The sequence below is a fragment of the Furipterus horrens genome, unplaced genomic scaffold, assembly GCF_987537825.1.
Source record: "Furipterus horrens unplaced genomic scaffold, mFurHor1.1.pri manual_scaffold_7, whole genome shotgun sequence".
Classification (NCBI taxonomy): domain Eukaryota; kingdom Metazoa; phylum Chordata; class Mammalia; order Chiroptera; family Furipteridae; genus Furipterus; species Furipterus horrens.
The window spans coordinates 93,589,493-93,612,789 of NW_028327177.1; the positions used below are offsets into that span (position 1 = coordinate 93,589,493).

Genomic DNA, 23,297 nt, shown 5'->3' on the forward strand with positions numbered 1-23,297 from the left:
TTTCAATTTTCTCTGAGACAAAATGCCTAGGAACTTCTGAGTTATGTGGTAGTTGCTTGCTTATTTTTTAAAATAATTGCTGAACTTTTCCACAATGGGTGTATTATCTTATATTCCCATTAGTATTACTGGAAAAAAAACGAACTAAAAACAATGAAAGCAATATGTGCTTATTCAAAATTTTTTAAACATAGAAGAGTATAAAGAAGAAAGTAAATATCAGTTATAACCCCACCGAGAAGTAACCACATTTGTCCCTGTGTTTTCTAACTTTTCATATATATTTTTAAGTGTATAGATCTTGATCTAGATTTTAGGCTTCTTTGGGTCAGGTAAATGTTTTATAATTCTTTGTCTCATACAGTCCCATCCACATCTTAGATCCTCAGACTAATAACTATCCAATAGGTATTTTTAATTAACTGATTGTTTTCAGTCATTTTGGAGTACAATATGAAATTTAAAAATTTGAAAATAGTGTAAACCATATTTCATTTTCTCATAGAAATATACCCTGTTTTTACATAATGATTTACAAGAAGTTGTACACACAAAAACTACAGGAAGTCCCATATACCCTTTACCTTGTTTCTCCAATGGTAATATTGGCATAATTACAGTACAATATCACAACTAGGAAATTCACTTGGTACAATCCAGAGAGCTTATTCATATTTCACTAGTTTTGCATGCACTTGTGTATGTGTTGTGTGTGTGTGTGTGGTTTCATATTTTTAACGGTAAGTACTTTGATAAAATAAAAACCAATTACATGTTAATTCATATTTTACTTTTATCTTAGTTTTGTTTGAATAAATATATTTTCCTTTTTTTAACCTTTTAGTAACAAATCCAAAATCTTGGAAAAGCGTCTGCGATATTTAAATGACCACTTCACATACAACTTATATTGTAATATATGCCGGTCACTATTTGAGAAGGACAAACTGTTGTTTTCCTTTTTATTATGTGCCAATCTTCTTCTGTAAGTTACTTGCTTTTTCTTAACTTATTTATTTTAAAAACCTGCCTGGAATATCTAATTAATCAAGATGGCTGCTCTACTTAATTCATGACTTTACTTGTATATTTCTCTACAATAGTATTGGTGTTTTTGTTTGTTTATTTTTTTCCATAAAACAATTATTATTTATTTATTTTTCAAAAAGTATATTATATTGATTATGTTGTTCCAGTAGTTCCAATTCCTTTTCCCTTTGCTCCCCTCTTCCCAGTACCCCTCTTCCCTCCAGAAGTCCCAGCCCCCTTAGTTCATGTCCATAGGTCGTGCATATAAGTTCTTTGGCTTCACCTGTTCCTATATTATTAACTTCCCCCTGTCTATTTTGTACCATCCAATTATGCTTCTTAGTCCCTGCACCATTTCCCCATTTCTCCCCCTTCCCCTCCCAGCTGATAACCCTGCAAATGATCCCCACACCTATAATTCTGTTCCTGTTCTGGCTGTTTGCTAATTTTTTTTTGTTTTTACTTTTTAGATTCAATTGTTGATAGTTGTTTGTTGTCATTTTCATGTTCATAGTGTTGATCTTCTTTTTCTTAAATAAATCCCTTTAACATTTCATGTAATAATGACTTGATAACAATGAATTCCTTCAGCTTTACTTTGTCTGGAAAGCACTTTATCTGCCCTTCCATTCTACATTATAGAGTAATCTTGGTTATAAGTCCTTGCTTTTCATCACTTTGCATACTTCTTGAGAGCCCCTTCTTGTCTGCAAGGTTGCTTTTGAGAAATCAGCTGATAGTCTTATGGAAACTCCTTTGTAGGTAACTAACTGCTTTCTCTTGCTGCTGTTAAGATTCCTTCTTTATTTTTAATCTTTGACATTTTAATAATGATGTATCTTGGTGTGGTCCTCATTGGGTCCAAATTGTTTGGGACTCTCTGTGCTTCTTGGACTTGTATGTCTCTTTCCTTTGCCAAATTAGGAAAATTTTCCTTCATTATTTTTTCACATAAGTTTTCAATTTCTTTCTCTTTCTCTTCTCCTTCTGGCACCCCTATGATTCGGGTGTTTAAGGTTATCCCAGAGGTTCCTAAACCTCTCCTCATTTTTTTTTCATTCTTGCTTTTTCTTTCTCTTCTGGTTCAATGTTTATTTCTTTTGTTCCAAATCATTGATTTGAGTTTCAGCTTCCTTCCCATCACTGTTGGTTCCCTGTATATTTTCCCTTATTTCACTTTGTGTAAGCTTCATTCCTTTCTTTATTTTTGCTGTACTCTGTGAGTTCCCTAAGCATCCTTATCTTCAGTGTTTTGAACTCTACATCTGATAGGTTGGCTATCTTCATTTCTTTTAGTTCTTTTTCTGGGGTTTTATTCTGTTCTTTATTTTTTAATTTCCACATGGACTTTGCTTTTTTTTTTTTTTAACCTGAAAAACACTCTTCAGTACGTATTCCATTTCATACTTCATTATGATTGCTGGTCATGAATTCTCTTCAATCTCTTTTGTGTGAAATCATTTTTATTTTTGAAGGATATTACTCTTGAAGGGTATTTTTGCTGGGTTTAGATTTTTTTCAGTGTTTTAAAACTATTGTCCTCTAGCTTTCATTGTTTTGAATTTCTCTTCTCTGAAAATAAGGTGCCTTTATCAGAGGCTGTTTTGGGAGTTTTGTTTGTTTGTTTGTTTTTTAGAGAGAGAGGAAGGGAGGGGGAAAGAGAGGGAGAGAAACATCAATGTGAGACAGATAAAAACATTGATTGGCCACCTGACCAGGGACCAAACCTGCAACCCAAGCATGTGACCTGACCAGGAATGGAAACAGTGACCGTTCACTTTGTGGGACAATGCCCAACCAACCAACCATGCCAGCCAGGGCTTATATTAGGCTGTTTTTAAGATTGTATCTTTTTTAATTTTTAGAGTTCTGAGTATTATGTGCCCAGATATACTCTATTTTAATATTCTTTTAAATTGAAGTATAACTTACAGAAAAATAATCAAAGATTAAGTGTCAGCCTGATGAATACTACAGTGAACAAACTCATGTAATTATCATCCAGACCAAGAAATAGATATTACTAGCATCCCAAAAGCTCCCTCCTGTGTTCTTTTCCAACCTCTACTAACCTTTTTCTACTTACTAGAGGTAACCAGCATACAAACTTCTTAAAGTGGGTGATGGTTTGTCTTTGGTGAAGGGAATGTTAATTCTGCTTGGTATTGATAGGGAATCTGTGATCACTTTGTGTTTCAATGATCTGTTTTTGGATGTATAAATGTTTAGAACTGTCATATCCTTTTAATGAATTGACTTGCCCCCTTTTTTTGATACCTGGTAATACCTTTTGCTCTGGAATGTACTTTGTAATATTAGTAATATAGCCTCTCCAGCTTTATTTCAAATACCGTTAGCATGGTATATTTACTTTCCATACTTTTAGCTTATTTGTATCTTTATATTTAAACTGTATTTCTGTAGACAGCATGTAATTAGCTCTTGCTTGTTTTAGTCAATATGATAATCTCTAACTTTAGTGGAGTGTTTTAGACCATTTGCATTCAGTGAGAATAGAGTTATGTTTAAATCTATCATCTTACATTTCTTTCTATTTTGCTCATCTGTTCTTTGTTCCATATTTCCTCATCTCCTGATTTTCTTTGGATTGAATATTTATTGTTTTATTTTATATTCTATGTTGATTTACTAGCTATAATTTTTTGTTTTATTCTTTCAGTGTTTTTTAGGATTATAGTATACCATTTAAGTTTTCACAGTCTATCTTCAGGTAAAACTATGTATATAATGTCACACATTTTACTTATATGTGTGTTATAAATCCCACAGCACATTGCTATTTTGCTTTAGTCAATTATCTTTGAAAGAGACTTAAAGAAAAAGAAAAAGAAAAAGAAGCCCATATAGTTACTATTTATGGAGATTTTTATTCTTTTTTGTAGATCCAGATTTCCATTTATCTGAAACTTTAACACACTTATAGTGTAGGTCTACTAGTAATGAATACCTTTAGTTCTGTACATTTGGGGGGAAAAAATCAGTGACTTTTTTTTATATTTTGTATTTTTTATCTCCAGAAGTTGCATTTGGCTATTTTTTATATTGCTTATTTCTCTCTTCATTATCTTTATGTTTTGTTTTAACTCTTTTATCATATTTATAATAGCTTTTAACATTTTTATCTGCATGTTGTATCATCACTATCACTTCTATATCTGTACCTATTGACTGATTTTTCTCGTGTTTATGGATGTTGTGAATTTTACATTGGTAAATGCTAGGGTTTTTGTATTCCTCTGAAGAGCATTAGATTTTACTTTTTCAGGTAATTAAATTTCTACTGGATTAGTTTGATCTTTTCGAGGCTTGTTTTTAAGCTTTCTTAAGATAGTTTTAGGGTAGACTTATTCTAAGGCTAGGTCAGGTTCACTACTAAAGTGTGATCCTTCTGATGTCACCATTGAATTCCTCTTGTGTTGAACAAAGATTCAGCTCCAGTTGGCAAACATTCTTATTTCTAGGTATGTGTGAGCTCTAGTAGCTACTAAGCTTACAGCTCCTCAGTTGTGCCTTGCTGGGCCTCCTGGAATATGACTCTACTCACACATGACTTAGAATTTAGTAAACCAGGTTTCTATCCTTTTCCATGCATCTCCCTCCTCTCTGGTATTCTGCCCACAAATTCCAGTCACCTCAGTTTTTCTTAACTTTGATAGAGACCTGTTCAACTCAGCAATACTGCCAAGCTCTGATCTGATCTCCTCCCTGATGATCATGGTCTGGAACATGCCACCAAGGTAGATAGCTGAAGCAATCATAAGGATCACCTTATTTGTCTCCCCCTCTTTTTTTTTTTTTTTTAGGGATTTCAGTCCTGTACTGGTTATTGTATAATTTACAAAAAAGAGTTCTTTCATTCATTTTTTTTTCTTCAGTTTTCTAGTTGTTGATAGCAGTAAGGGAAGTCAGTCCTGTTTATTTTATCCAAGCTATAAAAGCAGAAATTTATTTCAATTTTTTAAATCAAGAATTTATACCAGTCCTTATTTTGGGAATACAGGGCAAAGAAAGAGATTGACTACCAGGAATTTATGTTTCTTTTAACCGGAGGAGTAAGTCTTAAGAGTACTGAAAAAAATCCTGATCCAACTTGGTTACAGGACAAAAGCTGGGAGGAAATTTGTCGTGCTAGTGAATTTCCTGCCTTCAAAGGACTCAGGTAATTGTTTAAACTTGATTTAGCATTGAATAGTGATGGATAAATCTGTCGTCTAGTGATTTTTAAATGGTTTATGTAGCTGTCTTGATTTATCTCCTTGCTCAACAATCTCTTGTTAAATTTTTCCCAATGAAAGAGTAACTGTTCATCTTTTTCCATTAGGACACATTTTTGTGAATATATAAATGAATGGCAGGAAATATATGATAGCAAAGAGCCACACAATGCTAAATTTCCAGCACCAATGGATCAGAGGCTAAATGAACTACAGAAAATAATAATTCTTCGGTGCTTAAGACCCGATAAGGTAAAGACATATATGTTCCATTTGGCACCAGATAATTTGCCATTTTTGCAGTACTAGGTTTAAAGTTATTGATATTTGGTTCTTTAATCCTTATTTCAGATGCTCAAAAGGGTTCATGGAGCTCCTTGGATCTGTAGGTTAAAGTTTTCCTCAACTTGTTAAAATTTTGGCCATTGTTTTTCAAATATTTTTGACACCCCACCCATTATTCCAATTAAAAATACATTAGACTGATGTTATACCATAGGTGACTGATACTGTTAATTATTTTTAAATTATATGCTTCAGCTCTAGAAAGTTCATTTGCTCATATATATATATATACATACATATATATATGTAATATATATGTATATATATATACTATTTCTCTTCTCTTTTCATGTTTTCCTTTAAATACTTAAACACAGTTATAATAACAGTTTTTAAATTTTTGGCTGCTAATTCCATAATTTCTAGATCTGTTTCTATTTAATGATTTTACCTTTTTAAAGTATATTTTATTGATTATGTTGTTACAGTAGTCCCAATGTATTTTTCCCTTTGCTCCCCTCTGCCCAGTACCCACTTCACTACAGCAATCCCACCCCTCTTAGTTCATGTCCATGGGTCATGCGTATAAGTTCTTTGGCTTCACCCTTTCCTATATTATTCTTAACTCCCCCCTGTCTATCTTGTACCAACCAATTATGCTTCTTTTTTTATGTATATGTTTTATTTATTATGCTGTTACAGTTGTCCAAATTTCTTTTCCCTCTACTCTCCTCCACCCGGTGACCCCCTTCCCTCCAGGTGTACCCCCCCCTTAGTTCATGCCCATTGATTGTGCATATAGTTCTTCTCAACATCTTCCTATCTACTCCACTCCCTCCTAATATGCTTCTTAATTCCTGCACCATCTCCCTCCTTTTCCCCCCTTCCCCCTCCCCGCTGACCTCCCCTCAATATGTTCCCTGTACCTGTAATTCTTTTTCCACTCTCATTGCCTACTTAATTTGCCTTTGTTTTGATTCCCTAGCTTCTGTTGTTGGTTGTTGTGATACAGCTTTCATTTTAATATTCACAGTTTTGATCCTCCTTCTCCTAAACAAGTCTCTTTATCATCTCATATAACAGTGGTTTGGGTCTAATGAACTCCTTCAGTTTTACTTTGTCCTGGAAGCACTTTCTCTGCCCTTCTATTCTGAATGACAGCTTCGCTGGATAGAGTAATCGTGGCTGTAGGTTTTTGCTTTTCATTACTTTGAATATTTCTTGCCAGTCCCTTCTTGCCTGCAGAGTCTCCTTTGAGAAATCAGCTGACAGTCTTATTGGGACCCCTTTGTACATAATTCTCTTCTTCTCTCTTGCCGTTTTTAAGATTCTCTCTTTGTCCTTAATTTTTGACATTTTGATTATAATGTGTCTTGGTGTGGTTCTCCCTGGGTCCAGTTTTTTTTGGAACTCTCTGTGCTTCCTGGACCTGTAAGTCTATTTGCTTCCCCAAGATAGGGAAGTTCTGCTTCATTATTTTTTATATAATTTTTTAATTTCTAATTCTTCTTTTTCACCTCTGGCAACCCTATAGTTCAGATGTTGGCTCACTTATAGCTGTCCCATAGGTTTCTGAGCCTTTCCTCATTTTCCTCACTTTTTGTTTCCTCTTTCTGCACTGGTTGACTGTTTGTTCCTTCCCTATGTTCTGATTTGTTGATTTGATCCCTGGTTTTCCTTCCCTCACCACTTGTTTCATATATGTTTTCATTCATTTCAGCAGGACTAGCCTTCCCCATCTTGATTAAGATCTGCTGTTAGTTCTGTGAACTGTCTTATAAAGATAGCTCTGAACTGAACCTCAGAAAGATTATCTATCTGCTGGTCCGATAAATCATGTATTTGCTGTCTGGTCAGCTGTATGATGGGCATCTCTATCATGGTCCCTGCCATCCTGACGAGTTTGTTTACCCTTCCTTCTTGGGCGGGACTGTCATGTCTCCTATGCTATCGGGGGCAGAGCCCTGTGTACTCGTCACTACTGGGCGACCCTTCTCACCACACTGAGGCACTTTGCGTGGGGGTAGGGGTCCAAGATGGATTCTTGCCATTCACTCTCTGCTGAGGGACTGGGAGCCACTTCCTCCGTCCCCATGCCCTCTGGGCCTCACAGTCCGAGGCAATGGTGGTCTGCCTTCCCTGGCGTTGGAATTGCAAGCTGACAGGTCTGGTCTGCAACCAGGGGTGCTCCCAGGCACTTCTCACCTCCCCTTAAATATGGGTGTCTGTGCTTACTGCAGTCCTGCTGCCCGCTGCTGCAGTTGCCACTGCTGCCGCTGCCAGCACAGCTTGACCTCTCTGCCTGAGCTTCGCCCTTCCTACCCGTCCAGATGAGCACCATTTGTTTATAACTTCATACGTTGGACTTCCATGTAGCTTATTTTCTGGACCTTCTGGTTATTTCTGGTTTTGTGGTAGTTGTAGTCCTTTTTAGTTGTGGAGGGAGATGGAGCTTGTCAGTCTAGGCCTCCATCTTGGCTGGAAGTCTCCAATTATGCTTCTTAATCCCTATACCAATTCCCCATTTCGCCTCCTTCCTCCTTCCAGCTGGCAACCCTCCAAATGATCGCCATACCTATGATTCTGTTCCTATTCTGGTTTGCTTTTGGATTTTGTTTTTATTTTTTAGATTCAGTTGTTGAAAGTTGTGAGTTTGTTGTCATTTTAATGTTCATAGTTTTGATGTTTTTCTTAAGTAAGTCCCTTTGACATTTCATATAAAATGGCTTGGTGATGATGAACTCCTTCAGCTTTACCTTGTCTGGGTAGCACTTTATCTGCCCTTCCATTCCAAATGATAGCTTTGCTGTATAGAGTAATCTTGGTTTTGGGTCCTTGCTTTTCATCCCATTGAATACTTCTTGTCAGTCCCTTCTTGCCTGCAAAGCTTCTTTTGAGAAAACAGCTGAGAGTCTTATAGGCACCCCTTTGTAGGTAACTCTCTGCTTTTCTATCACTGCTCTTAAGATTCTCTCTTTATCTTTTACCTTTGGCATTTTAATTATGATGTGTCTTGGTGTGGTTCTTTTTGAGTCTAGCTTGTTTGGGACTCTCTGTGCTTCCTGGACTTGTATGTCTATTTCCTTCACCAAATTTGGGAAGTTTTCCTTCATCATTCTATCACATAAGCTTTCAATGTCTTGCTCTTTCTCTTCTCCTTCCAACACCCATATTATTTGGATGTTGGCATGTTTAAAGTTGTTTCAGAGGTCCTTAAGCCTCTCCTCATTTTTTTCAATCCTTCCTTCCTCATTCTGCACTGGTTGACTGTTTATTTCTTCCTTATGTTCCAAATCATTGATTTGAACCCTGGTTTCCTTCCCTTCATCATTGGTTTTGTGCGGATTTTCCTTCATTTCATTTAGCATAGCCTTCACTTCTTCCCTGATGCGTTTGCCATACTTAAGCATATCTGTCAAGTCTGTGAGCATCTCTATCACCAGTGCTTTGAATTCTGTCTGTTAGGTTGACTATGTCCTCGTCGCTTAGTTCTCCCACTGAAACATTGATCCGTTCCCTCTTTTGGGCCATACTTCTCTGTCTCCTCATCTTGACAGGCTCCTGTGTTTGTTAGCCTCTGTATCTTAGGTAGAGCTGTCACACCTGTTACACTGTAAGGGGCAGAGCCTTAGATATTCATCAGTATGGATGACCCATTTCACCACGTTGTGGCGCTCTATGTGGGGGAGAGGTCTGGGGGGGAGAAATGCCACTTGCTCAGCACTTACCCCTTTTCCCGGCACTTCTCCCACTTCTGTATGGGACTGGCATTTCTCTCGCTGTTGGCCTGGCCATTGTTCCCTGAATGGGTGGGTCTGCAGACATTCTAGGACCATGGGGGCCCTTTAAACAAGCAGCCTCTGCTGAGAGACTGGAAGTTTCTTCCTCTACCCCAACCCCCACTAATTTACACAGTCTGAAGCAATGAGGCTTGATTTTCCTCGGCGCTGGAACTGTGAGCTATGCGATCTGGTCTAGTGCTGGGATCGATCCTCAGGTGTCCCTCCCTACTTTTTAAAACATGTGACTACAATTTCCACTGGCCACAGCCACTGTCGCCGCCGCTGCTGTCACTGCTGCTGCCACTACACTGCGTCCTCTCTGCCCTGGCTCTGCCCCTCCTACCTGTCTGGATGAGTATTTCTTCTTAATATATTTGTTTGTTGGACTTCCATGCAGCTCGATTTTTTTAAACTTCTGGTTGTCTCTAGTTTTAAGGTAGTTATATTCCTTCTTAGTTGTGGAAGGAGATTCAGCGTGTCTGTCTAGGCCTCCATCTTGGCTGGAAGTCCTGATTTTACTTTTGAATTTAAATTCTATTTTACTGCTTCCTGGCATGCCCAGTAATGCTTCACTGGATGATGGACATTCTTGATGGTTTTAATTTTGTTATTTTAATTTTTGTTAATTTAATTTTTCCTTTAAAGATTGCTGAATTTTCTCTGCCAGTTCAGGGATTAACACCACCTGTGAGCCAAATCCAGCCCATTACCTAATTTTGTCTAGTCTCTGAGCTAAGAATGGTTTTCACAATTTAAAGGGTTGTTTCTTTAAAAAAGAAAAGAAAAAGAATACACAGCAGAAATTGTATGTGGTCCACAAAGTGCAAAATATTTACTATATAGCTCTCTGTAGAAAACAGCTTGCCAACACCTTTGGTTATGTAGTTAAATTACTTTAATTCCAAGTTTTCCTTTCAAAGATTGTTTTAAGATTTGTTAGGGCAGGTGTAGAATAGCCTTTACTCAATAGATAATTTAGCCCCACTACTCAAGTGTAGCCTTTCCGGGGCCTTTACTGAATGCCCCAAGTGATCACTAAGGACCCTCCACTGTGACTATTAGAAACTTGAGTAATTCCCAGCTTTGCTTTAACTCTCATAGTTCCTCAGATTCCCATTTGAACAGCTCCCCAATCACTCTTTGCTTGGCCTATCCATGAATGCCATAGTATTCAACAAATATTCAAGGGTACTGTCATGAATATTTCAGAGCACTTTTTCTAGAAAATTCTCTTCTAATTTGAACTCTGTAATTTTCAGCAGCTTCAGCCTTCTTGAACTCTGATTGTCTTCCTAACTCAACAACACTGTGTTGCTCTGCTTTTAATTCCACAGTTTGAAATGTACCTCTCAGAAGAAAACTGAGGGAATGATAGTCTCACCTTGTTTGCTTCCTTTTTGTCAGGGATCACAGCCCTGTACTATCTATTGTAGAAATAGCCCAATGCCTGAAAATGATTATTTCATTAATTTTGCCCATTTTTGAGTTTATGGTGAAAGAATATATCTGGTCCCTGTTACTCCATATTGGCTGGAAGTAGAGGATGGTAGAAAGTCTTGTACATGTCACAATTTTATTAGTTGAAACATGCACAAAAATCATTATATAGGTAAAATAAATAGAGTAGTAACAATTTTCACACATTCAAGAAAGGTAATTGTGGTGTTACAAACAAAAATTTTTAAACAGACAAAATTAAAAACTGGTCATATATGTAGTTTAAAGCGAATCATTTCACCTTTCTGAGCAGAGGTTACACCACATATAAAATGAAGGTGTTGAAAGTTATTGTGATGGTCCCTTTTCTTTTCTTTCCTTTTCTTTCTTTCTTCCTTTCTTTCTTTTTTTTCTCTCTCTCTTTTTCTTTCTTTCTCTCTCTTTCTTTTCTTTCCTTTTTTCTTTCTTCCTTTCACATTTTATATTTTGAGTAAAATTTCACAAGGAACATTATGTAATGCATCATTCAGTCTCTGAGTAGGTTCAAATGGAGGCCTATGTATTTACTTGACTCCTGAGAATTTCTCCTTACTCTAACTCCCAAAGACCTTTGTATTGGGTTGGCCAAAAAGTCCATTCAGTTTTTACTATAAAATAAAAGACATATTTTTCATTTTCACCAATAACTTTATTGATTTGGATATGATGAGTATGTCAGCTATCTCCCACTATTGGCTTCTAGTGGGTAGAGGCCAGAGGTGCTGCATCTTCCATCTTTCCAATAAATCAGCCCCACAGCAAAGAATTATTTGGCCAAAATGGCAATAGTACCAAGAAACTTCGCAAACCACTTTTGACACGTTCAATCAGTCACAACACCTTCTCCATACATTGCACAAATCTTTCTTTTTGTTTCAGTTGCATTTTTACCTTTCTTGACATAATGAAGCATAATATACCAAAATATTGCATATTTTCTTCCAGCTTCAATATTAAAATGGCTGCACACTGATATGATAGCTGTCACAATACAATCTAACAAAATAGTTTTGAATGAAGTTAAAGACAACTAAGTGTTACTAGAGCTATCATACAGAAAAAAAATAAACTTTTTGGCCAACCCAATACATTGTTAAAAGTTACCTCATTCTTTCTTAACTTATAGTTGTGTGTATACACGTTTCTGTCACTAGACAATAAGTCCCTTGAGGGCCTAAGAAATGCTTTATTCATTATTTTATCACCAATAGCCTCCCTTGTTTATGGTAAACTGAAGAATGTGTATCTGTGCATCTAGGAAATATCTGCCTATTTGCACTGCAATGGAGATGTTCCTTCAATACCACATGTGGGGTTATATCTTTGTAGGCTATGCTTGGGAGCCTGTGTTTAAACATCACAGCACTTACCACACTGGAACATACAGTAATTGTCTATTTGTTAGGGTTTCCCCCTAGAGCTTCTTGAAGTCAGGACCCATGTCTTATTTTGCTATATATTTCTAAGACTTAAAGCAATGCCTGGAAAATGGTAGGAGCTCAATAGATGTCTGTGAATTGAGTTGAATTTAATTGAATTAAACTAAATTCAATGAAAGCCTGTCTTAGGATTCTCCAGAGAAACAGAACCAATAAGAGAGAGAGAGAGAGAGAGAGACAGAGAGAGACAGAGGCAGAGAGAGACAGAGAGAGAGAGAGAGAGAGAGAGAGGCAGAGAGAAATACAGATTTTAAAGAATTGGCTTCATGATTGTGCAGGCTGGCAAGCCCAAAATCTGTAGGCTAGAGATCCTGGGAAGAGTTGATGTTGCAGCTCAAGTCCAAAGGCAGTCTGCTGGTAGAATTTCCTCTTCCTCAGTGGAAGTCAGTCTTTTTTCTCTTAAGTACTTTAACTGATTGGACAAGGTCTGCTTACATCTTTAAAATATCTTCACAGCAATGTCTAAACTAGTATCTGACCAAATATCTGGGTAATGTGTCCTAGCCAAGCTAACACATAAAATTAACTATCACAAAGCCCATTTCCAGGTCTAATCAAAACTCTATAATTTCTTCTCTAGAGTATCTTACATAAAGGATCAAAAATCTTATAGAAAAGTTGTATTACTTTTTCTTACATTAAATTACTGGAACAAGGTACTTTTTCTATAGAAAATGATCATATTGATTGCAGTCACATCATCTCAGGGAGTATTGCCTCCGGCCAGTGCATAGACTAATGAGAAGCAAGATATCTGTGTCCTTGGCACCTCCTCTTCCTTAAAATGTATATTGGAACTCTACTGTGCTAGGTGAAAACTGTACATGGCATTAATGATAAAAACAATAATAAAAAAAGATTTCATCTTTGTTCATGGGAAGTTATTAAATAAAAATAAAAAGCCACTTCATCATTGTGAGTTCCTTTTTGAAAAACCTTTAGTGTCCTTTTAATATCTATAGAATGACAAAAATACAGCTTAACAGTTTTGTTACCTTGACTAATCAGACCTCTTTCTGCCATTCCTTTCTTATCTTCTCCTTGAAACTTCTGCTGTTTCATACTCCAGACTAGCTCACAACTACACACAATTACTCATATATAAACTCCATTGTTCTTCCTGTCTTTTCCACAGACAGACCTTCCAGGACTGCAGATGCCTTTAATTCGCTCTCCTCTTTTCTTTTTTTTTTTTTTGTTTGTTTGTTTTTGTTTTATTGTCATTTTATTTTTTTATTTTTTAAGTATATTTTATTGATTATATTGTTACAATAGTTGCAATTTTTTCCCCTTTGCTCCCCTCCACCCAGCACCCCCCTTCCCCGACAATCCCCTCCCCAAGTCCATGCCCATGGCTCACCCTTTCATATATTCTTCTTCTTTTTTTTTAAATAATTAATTAATTAGTTAAATATTTTAACAATAAAAAATAACAACCCCTCCCTCTCAGACTTAAGACCCTTTACAATCTTATAAAGGACAATGGACGAAGGTCTCGAGCTCCTCTAGCTGCTTCAAGCTGGACATGGTCGTCGTCCTACCTACCCTTGGGTCAAGAAATCCCTAATAAGAGTCGGGGTGTGGAGGGGAGGGTGGCCTTCCCACAAGGGGAAGGATCGTGCAGACTCCAGGTTGGTTGGCTGTCTCTGGACAATGGCATGCTTGGTTTAACAGGCTGGCATCCTTGTTGTATTCTGTGGGCAACAGGGTTAAAGGACATCATTCAATCCGTAACCACTAGATGACAAAAGAGAGGTATTAATTTTTCAATGTCCCACATTAGGGAAAAGAAGGGTTTCTTTGGAGGAAGGTATGCCAGGTACATCTCACCTGTCCAAAACCCTTTTGCCCATTATACTTAGTTTGGACTGAGGGAAATATTTTAGGTTTCCCCCCTCTCAGGCCTCTGGGCTCTTTCTGTCCAAGCCATTAGGATAGAAAAGAGAAACCAGTTTTAAAGTGAAGCCCACAGACCACCCCATTCTTCACCAACCCAGCCACTTAGTTCAGCCAAACCATTGAGTCTCAGGAGGCAGCAATGCAGACAGGATTAAGTGAGGCCTATACGTACAGACAATCACTCAGGTAATGAGATCGTAGGCTTATGCCCTTTGAAAACAGAAAACACATGTTAATTTATGTAACATAACCCACATACAAGTCTCTAAATCTGTAGGACTGTCTTATCGGAAAGACATCCAGTTGCAAGGCATTTGACATTCTTCTCGCCTGTAAATTAAACATCTTTGATAATGCCACAGACATAGTTTAACTTTCAAATGAAAACAAATTTTAAATGAAAAGAAACTTTAAAGACGGTTAGCTGCACTACTTTATAGTCTACCACTGGGCATTGTGATCTTCCTTGAATCTTGATTTTTCTCCCTAAGATTACCCTCCTTGTCATTAAAGGGACTGCATTAAGTTCATTTTTAATTTATCCTGTTCATTTGCATAAACACAACAAGAGCAGCAAATGATCACTTATGATCTTTAGTTCTGCTTTGCTGGAACTTACGCAAGGAACATTTAGGGTGACCTTCAGTCTGCCCTTCAGGGCACAGAAGCTGAGCCACATACCTGGCATTCAGCCTTGCCTGTAAACACCTGTCTTTTCCAGGTCCTCCTGGTTTTCCATTGTGCCTTAAGGTCCCTTCTAGCCATCTTTCAGGAAAACAACCTTCGTTCCTTCCCTGGAAAGATTGCTATGGACCGCTCATCCATCCAAGGTACCAGGCCTTTTATCTCGTGGACTTTTATTACCTTTGAAAGTCAGTCCCAGTTGCTCAGGGCTTTTTGGTAACAACCAAAGCCCAATCATGTCTCCTTTAGGCATGACATTTCAGTCAAAGTCTTAGTCAACAAATCGTTATTAACAACTGGTCTTGTTAGTTTTATGCAAAGAAACTTAGGTCATTACTTACTTCTTTAGAATGCCAAATTCTGGAGGGATCAGATAGGGAGAAAATATATACAGTGTGAAGGAAAATCCTTGTCCTTCTAATATTCCACTGAACTTGCATTTCTATTCTTTATATTTTTATCTTTTCCCCCCACTAAAAATTTTTCTGTTTGTTTTTCCATTACAGTTGTCTCACTTCTTTCCCCCTCTTGCTTCTCTGCACCCTGTCCCTCCCTTCTCCCACATTCAGTCCCCACCCAGTTGTCCATGTCCATGGGTCATTTATACATGTTCTTTGATTAGACCCTTCCCCTTCTTACCACTTCTCTCCCTCCCATCTCTCCCTTTGTTACTGTTAGTTTATTCCTCATTTACATACCTCTGGTTCAATTTTGCTCATTTGTTTGTGTTGTTCATTAGTTTCCTGTAACAGGTGATAGCATAAGGTAATTTTCTTTTGTTGCCTGGCTTATTTCGCTAAGCATAATTCTCTCTAGTTCCAATCATGTTGTTGCACATGGTAGAAGTTCCTTCTTTCTTTCAGTACTTATTCATTGTCATTTTCCCCCTTTGTACTCGTGTTCCTCTCTGTCTCTCTCTGTTTCTTTATCTTCTTAAAGCAGACCCTTTAGCATCTCTTGCAATACTGGTTTGGTGGAGATGTATTCTTTTAACCTTCTTTTGTCTTGGAAACTCCTTATTTCACCTTCCATTTTGAATGAGAGCCTTGCTGGGTAGAGTATTCTTGGTTGTAGGCCTTTGTTTTTCATTACTTGGAATATATTTTGCCATTCCCTTCTGGCTTGTAGTGTTTCTGCTGAGAAATCTGATGATAGCCTTATTGGAGCTCCCTTGTATGTTATTAATTGTTTCTCTCTTGCTGCTTTTAGGATTCTCTCTTTGTCTTTGAGTGTTGGCCTTTTAATTATGATGTGTCTTGAAGTGGGCCTGTTGGGGTTCATCTTCATTGGGACCCTCTGTGCTTCCTGGACTTGCATGATTCTGTCTCTCTTCATGTTAGGGAAGTTTTCTGTCATTAGTTTTTCAAAGAGGTTTTCTATGCCTTGCTCTTCTTCTTCTCCTTCTGGAATTCCTATGATATGGATATTATTACGTTTCATGTTGTCCTGCAGCTGTCTTAGAGCCTCTTCAGTCTTGTTCAGCCTTTTTTCATTTTGTTGCACTGTCTGTGAGTTTTTGTCTACATTGTCCTCCAGCTCGCTGATCCGATTTCCTGCTTCCTCTAGCCTGTTTTTAATTCCTTCTACTGTGTTCTTCAATTCAGAGATCGTATTCTTCATTTCCTCCTGGCTCTTATTGATAGCTTCCATGTCCATTTTTATGCTGGTATAATTCTCAGTAAGTTCCTTATAGTTCTTCTGGAGTTCACTGTAGTTTTTCTGGAGTTCTTTGTAGTTTCCGCTGAGCTCATTGAGCTTCTCCATAATCCGTGCTTTCAATTCCATATCTGATAATTGGCTCCCCTCTATTTCATTTAGCACTCTTTCTGGGGACTCTACCTTTCCTTTCGATGGGGGGTTGTTTCTCTGTCTCCCCATTTTTGTGACTCCTATTGTTTGTTGGTGCTTCTTAGAATGATCTGCACTTCCTGGGTCTGCCCCTGGTGGCATCAGATCCTGTACCAGTCTGGGCCTAGGCAGCCTGTTGGAGACTTCCAGGGATCTACTGCCTTTGTCTGACTCCTTTAGTTGTTAATCTATTCAATCTGTGATTAGCTGTCAGGCTTAAGGACCATGGGTGTGGCAGCTTAATTCCTGTAGGCAGGGCTTTTGTTTCCTCTCAGGCTGAGGCCACTTGGCCGGGAATGGTCTGCCTGCAGTGTGGGGATGAGTCAGCACTGCGACCCGGCCGGCCGCTTCCCCAGCTCTCCCCTCAAAGCCACCACACCAAACTCTCCCCAAGCGTCTCTAGTCCTCTCTGCCTTCCCTCTGCTCGAGCCCAGGGTAAGTGAAGGCCAAAATATTTTTGTATGTGATCCGCTTAAGAGCTCTTTTTCTCCAGCTGTTTCTCTCTTGCTAGCAAGAAACCCTGTGGCTTTTCGCTTTTCACAGCTGATACTATTTTACTTTCCACTCTGTTGCTATAGGCTGGGGAGCCCGGCTGGGGGTTTAGACCCTGCCCTTCTCAGGGGGAATCCCCAGCTGCTGAGCTGTTTCTCAGTCCCTTCAGCTGCCACCCATGTGAGCCCAGCCAGCCCTTCCGCGTCTCCGCACTCCCTACCGGTCACGTTGTGATGTAGCGGCCTTTTTTATCTCTCCGTGGTTATAAGACTTCTCTCCAGCTGGTGTTCGGTTGGTTATTCCAGATGATTTCTCCAAAATTACGTTGTAAATCCAGACTAGTTCTGGGAGGAATTTAGTGTAGCTTCCACTTACTCCTCCGCCATCTTGTTTCTCCCACTCTCCTCTTTTCATTGAATTCCTACAGTTTTCATTTTAGAAAGTTGTTTGGCATTTAGAAGATACTACCCAACACCTCCTTGTACTTACTTTCTGCTGCTAATGTTGATGAATAGCATTATTTTATTTTTAATTAACTTTAATATAATTTATAGGTAACATATTCTTGTGCTTCAAAACTAAAACTGTTTTGAATCACATGAATCCAGAGAAAAGTGTACCTCCAGTCTTCGACTCTGAGTTATTCAACATCCTTCCCCTCAGGCAATTAATGCCATCTGCTCCTTTTTATCCTCTTATGCACATATAAATATACACATATGCAATTTCCCCTTTTATTTGTTTTGTTTTTTTAAATTCTCACACAAGGACATCCTTATTGATTTAAGAGAGCGGGGACGGGAGGAAGAGAGAGAGGGAGAGAAACATCAATGTGAGAGAGAAACATTAATTAGCTGCTTTTCATACATGCCCCAACAGGGATTGAACCCACAACCCAGGCATGTGCCCTGACCAAGAATCAAACTTTTGACCTTTTGGTTTTCAGGACGACACCCAACCAACTGAGCCACACTGTCCAGTGCCCCATTTATTCTCAACACAAATGGCAGCATTCACTGTTTTACATATTTTTATTTTCCCTATCAGTTGATAAAGAGCATTCTCTCTTTTTTTTTAAATTGCATGATATTTCATTGTATGATTACATGTACCATGATTTAGTTAACTAGCTCCTATTGATGGATCTTTACAATATTTACATATTACCTACTATAAAAGTGCTACAATGAACAACCTTATGCAAAAGTCATTTCTCACATGTGCAACGCCCTCTCAGGATAAAGTCCTGGGAATAAAATTCTGGGTCAGTGGATTTGCCCATTTGTAATTTTACAGATATTTGCCAAATTGCCCTCCATGAAAGTTATACCAGATTACTTTTCCATATCAGTAGATGGAAATGTCTTTTTACCCATACTTTTGTCCACATGGTATGTTGCCAAACTTTTGAATCTGTGACAGTCTACGCAGAGGGGTTTGAGGAATTTGGGGGCTGATGAAGGAAAAAGATATGACCACGAGGTGGCAGTAGCACATGAATATCATTGGATGATGCTTTGACAGGTTTGCAAGTTGGGAAGGGAGAAGTCTCTCACAGTAGGAGTCTGTCAAAAACCTGGAATGGTGGGTGGCATGGGCGGTGTTCACTACTCTAAGGGGAGGAGGGTAAGGAAACTCCCAAGGGAGAGGGGGCTTATGTGATGTCTAAGTGATACTGCTTTGCAGCACTGGCAGCTGGGAGTCTGGATCAGAGCTCTGAAGGGCAGCAGACTCTTGGGGTCTTAATGTCCTGAGGTTTATCTTATCTATGACTAGTAGATATCTGGTGCAGCCCAACATTTAGGCAGGCTCTGAATGGCTAAAAATCTAATGATTTGGGCTATGTTTAAAACAACTGAATATGTAAATTTTTGAATTTGGTGTTTGGTGGGCTTTTGAACTAACAGGTTTCAGCCTGCAGTGAAAAAATAAGCAATCAAGGAGTGAATACATAGAGGCTATTTTTGTCTCATTTATATAACAATCTGATAAGTGAAAATAGTATCCAAGTATAATTATAATTTATATTTTATGATTTTTAGTGTATAGACTAAGCTGCCATAAAAAAGAGACCTAAAATATCGTCGTCGGCGGCGGCGGCAGCCGTCTGTCTCGAGAGATGATGGCGTAGCTTCTTGAGAGTCTATCTGCACCGCCGAGAATGGCTGTGCAGTCCGACTCGGGAGTGACAATCCCTGCCGCACTTGTTACAGGTGAAGGCAGATGGCTGTTGTTGCTGCTGTTGACGCTGCTTCCGCCTCGATCTTTTCTGAACCGCTTCCTCGTTGCGCGCAGCCTCTGCGCGTGACGTACCTAGACCTAAAATATAGTAGCTTAAATAAAAGCAAAATTAATTTCTTTATCTCCAAACAGCCCAGAACAAATGCTTAAGGACTGGCAGGCCAGTTCTGTTATTAAAATCATTTTAGAGATTGAAGTTCTTTCTCTCATGCTAGAGAAGTCCCTGAGAGTGTGACTCCTGAACACCACATCTGCTGAAGAGAAAAAGTGTTGAAAAAAAAACAACTTTCTTATAAAAATATTATCTGGAAACTCCACTTATAATTTCTATTTGTATCCCCCTGGCCAAAGCTTAGTCACATGGCCACATCTAGCTGCAAGAAAAGTTGGGAAAACTTGGGGTTCTATTACCAAAAGGAGACAAAGGGGGACACTTTGTGGTTTCTGCTATACTGAGTGAGGCTGAACATCTCTTCATATGTTTAAGATCCGTTTCTATTTCATTTTCTATAAACTGTTCATCTTCTATGCCAATTTTTCTTTTGGATTGTTAATCTTGTCTCATCAATTTATAGACACTTTTGATGATATCCTGTGTGCTTTTCTTGGCCATTAAACTCATATTTTACTCTGTTGGTTTTCAGTAATAAAGTTCTTATGTGAAATAAAAATTACTCTAAAGATCATATCTTTTCTCTCTTTAACAGATAACTTCAGCTATCACAAATTATGTAACTGATAAACTAGGGAAAAAGTTTGTAGAACCTCCACCTTTTGATTTGACAAAGAGTTACTTGGATTCAAATTGCACCAGTCCCTTAATTTTTGTGCTATCTCCAGGAGCAGATCCCATGGCCAGTAAGTATATATACTGTCAACTTTAAAGAAATTAGAAATAAAACATCATGCTTAATGTCCATTTTTTATATGTCTATAAATCAGTAAACCTGGTATTTATAAGGAAAGGTCACTAGAATTTTCAATTAAATACCTATTACTGAACAGAAGGCATATTTTATAATTTACAGTAAGGAGTGAAGTCATTTATTTTGTGCCCTCTTAGGCCTGCTGAAATTTGCAAATGATAAAGCTATGTCTGGAAATAAATTTCAAGCTATTTCACTGGGACAGGGACAAGGACCAATTGCAACGAAAATGATTAAAGCAGCAATAGAAGAAGGAACTTGGGTTTGCCTACAGAATTGTCACCTTGCTGTCTCCTGGATGCCCATGTTGGAAAAAATATGTGAAGATTTTACACCTGAAGTCTGTAACTCATCCTTTAGGCTGTGGCTCACAAGTTATCCAACTCCAAAAGTGTGTTTATTTCTTATGGAGTTCCATATATGTGTTTAATTATCTGTTATATTGTATATCTTAATCAAGCTTTAAACTCTTAACCTTAAGAGGTTTTAAAAACATTTCTGGAGTCCTCTGTTATGCTTATTTTTAACCCACTGGTGTATGCATTTTTAGGACTCAAGCTCGTTATCTTGAGTAATGCTCTCTGTTTATTTTGTCTTAGTTCCCAGTAACAATTCTACAGAATGGAGTAAAAATGACTAATGAACCTCCCACGGGTCTTCGGCTAAATCTCCTCCAATCATTTCTCACTGATCCGGTTTCTGATCTTCATTTTTTTAATGGATGCCGTGGAAAGGAGCTGGTAATATTCAGCCTCTGGAACTTTTAAAATATGTTTATATAATGATAAAATATGGAAATATAAATATTTTATGTAATATGTTAAGCTGCAGGCATTTCCTAAGAAGACAGAAATTATACCTATCTTGTCAGTTATTTTATTTCCAATTGTTTGTGTTCTGTTTCCCAAGTAGTGGACAGTCAAATAAATATTTGTTGAATAAATGAATGTCCCTTAGTTTGTAAACCAAAGCTCATTAGTGTATTTGGTTAAGGCCCAAGTATAGCAATTTATTTTCACATCATTTATTCATGCAACAAATATGTGTATTAGGTACTGTCCTAGGTACTAGATATAAAACAATGAGATTAAAATAGGCTCCCCCCCAAAATCTGCCTTCATGAAACTTAAATTCTAGCAATGATGTTTAAGACAGTTTTGCACATGGTATCGGGGAATTGAGGAGTCTCAATAACAATACTCCTTTTCCATGCTCTAATTCTTACCAGTTGAGAAACTGGAAAAAGTATAAAGACATGGGAACCAAATTATAACCTTAATTACTGAAACAGACTAGATTGGAAGATGTAGTTTATGTCTGTGAACAAATGGGAATCATATTACTGAACCTAGAATTAAGCAGATTTATTCATCCAAAGGAACAGAGGAAAATTTTCTTCCTGCAGAAATCTCACTTCTAAGAGAAAAAAGGGAGAAGCTGAGAAAAGCATATTTGGTTAACTTTTCCAAAATTTACTGATCAGGTAGGTCACTCTCCTCTCCTGCAGTGAGTACAAGAAAGAGAAAACTCAGGAGTGTTACACTGAGATTTCTCCACATGGGAGAAATATCAGTACTAGGGGGAAAATCCACTGCTCTCATGTCCAAAACATGCATAATATTATCATACTTGCCTATCTGAGCTAGAAAAAGAATGATATTGAAGGTAAAGGATTGCATTCTTTGGAAGCCAGCTAGTTCCTTTCTGCTTAATGATACTTTCTGTGTGCCCTTGTTCTGAGTGATGGTTTTGTTTATAACTTGGGGAGAAAAATGGAATAGGTTCATAGTGGTTTTAGCTAAGAAGAGAGATTAGTAGAATGGAGAAGGTGTGGTGTCTGGTCCCCACCCAGAGTCTGAGCTCCTGCTATTAGAGTTGAGAGAGCCTGAGAAACTTTTAAAGATTCTAAATACAAGCAGAGCTGCTTTGGAGCTTAGATGACCAAAATTAAGAATGGCACAGAGCTCGAGAAGCAGCACTCTCCCGTGTTACTGTATGAGCAAGCACCCCAAGCACCGTGATCTGTACAACATTCAAAGATAGCACCCATGCCATGTACCACCATTTTTATTTGCCAAGCAATTATTCTGATAGTAAAAGAAATGGGAGCTAGAGTAAGAGAAGAAAAAGAGTGGAGATGCCCTGTGACATTGCTTCTCAATGAGCATCATATTCATCTGGCGGAGCGTTACTGCCAGAATTCCTAACTCAGTTGGTCTGGAGTAGGGGTTAAAAATTTACAGTTATAGCACATTTGTAGGTGACGCTGATATTGATGATCCTGGAAGCACACTTTGAGAACCACTGCCCTAGGGTTTTGGTAGCTGGCTTTTTGTTTTTGTTGTTGTAGGCACATAAGAAACTCCTTTGAAGGCTCTCAGAAATAGCTGGGATGCTCTTTGATAAGGCTAATTTATGACCATTGGTCCAGTAATAATTTGAACTATCATTATTTGGCTATTAAAAGTAAATATGATCTTTATAGTCACAGGTCAGTTGACATCTCGGGCATTTGGATTATCTAGAAATGATAACATATTAGTTTTTTGTCAGTTTATATATCTGTTTCCTATATTCAACTGTGTTCTCCTTAAGGATAGGGATACATTTCTATCTATATTACCATCCATCCATCCATTCAATAAATATTTCTTGAACACTTACTAAGCACTCTTCTAGGACCTGGTGATATGGAGATGAACATATGAAATCCACAATATATAAAAATCTCTGTCTTCATGGAGCTTACATTCTAGTTAAGGCAAATATATACAAGGCAAGCTTAACCATAAACCTGGGGGGTTTGTTAAAGTTACAGATGTCAGTGGCCCACTCCTGGAGCTTCTGATCCACTAAGTCTGAAGTGGAACTCAAGAGCTGGTGTTCATATACAAATAACGAAGGAGATTCAAATGTTAACTCGTTTGGGAACCACTGCCAGGGTTCTATTATGAACTATGG

General features: G+C 37.9%; 1 protein-coding gene across 1 annotated transcript in view; it reads left to right on the forward strand.

Moving 5' to 3' along the window:
- The window catches only part of DNAH12 (dynein axonemal heavy chain 12), a 291,227-nt gene that overhangs the window by 239,390 nt on the left and 28,540 nt on the right, over positions 1-23,297 (forward strand). Inside the window, exons 59-64 of the mRNA XM_090282944.1 lie at positions 845-985; positions 5,051-5,209; positions 5,372-5,516; positions 20,118-20,268; positions 20,474-20,727; positions 20,936-21,076. Coding sequence (XP_090139070.1) covers positions 845-985; positions 5,051-5,209; positions 5,372-5,516; positions 20,118-20,268; positions 20,474-20,727; positions 20,936-21,076 — 991 coding nt within the window. The remainder of the gene's footprint in view (positions 1-844; positions 986-5,050; positions 5,210-5,371; positions 5,517-20,117; positions 20,269-20,473; positions 20,728-20,935; positions 21,077-23,297) is intronic.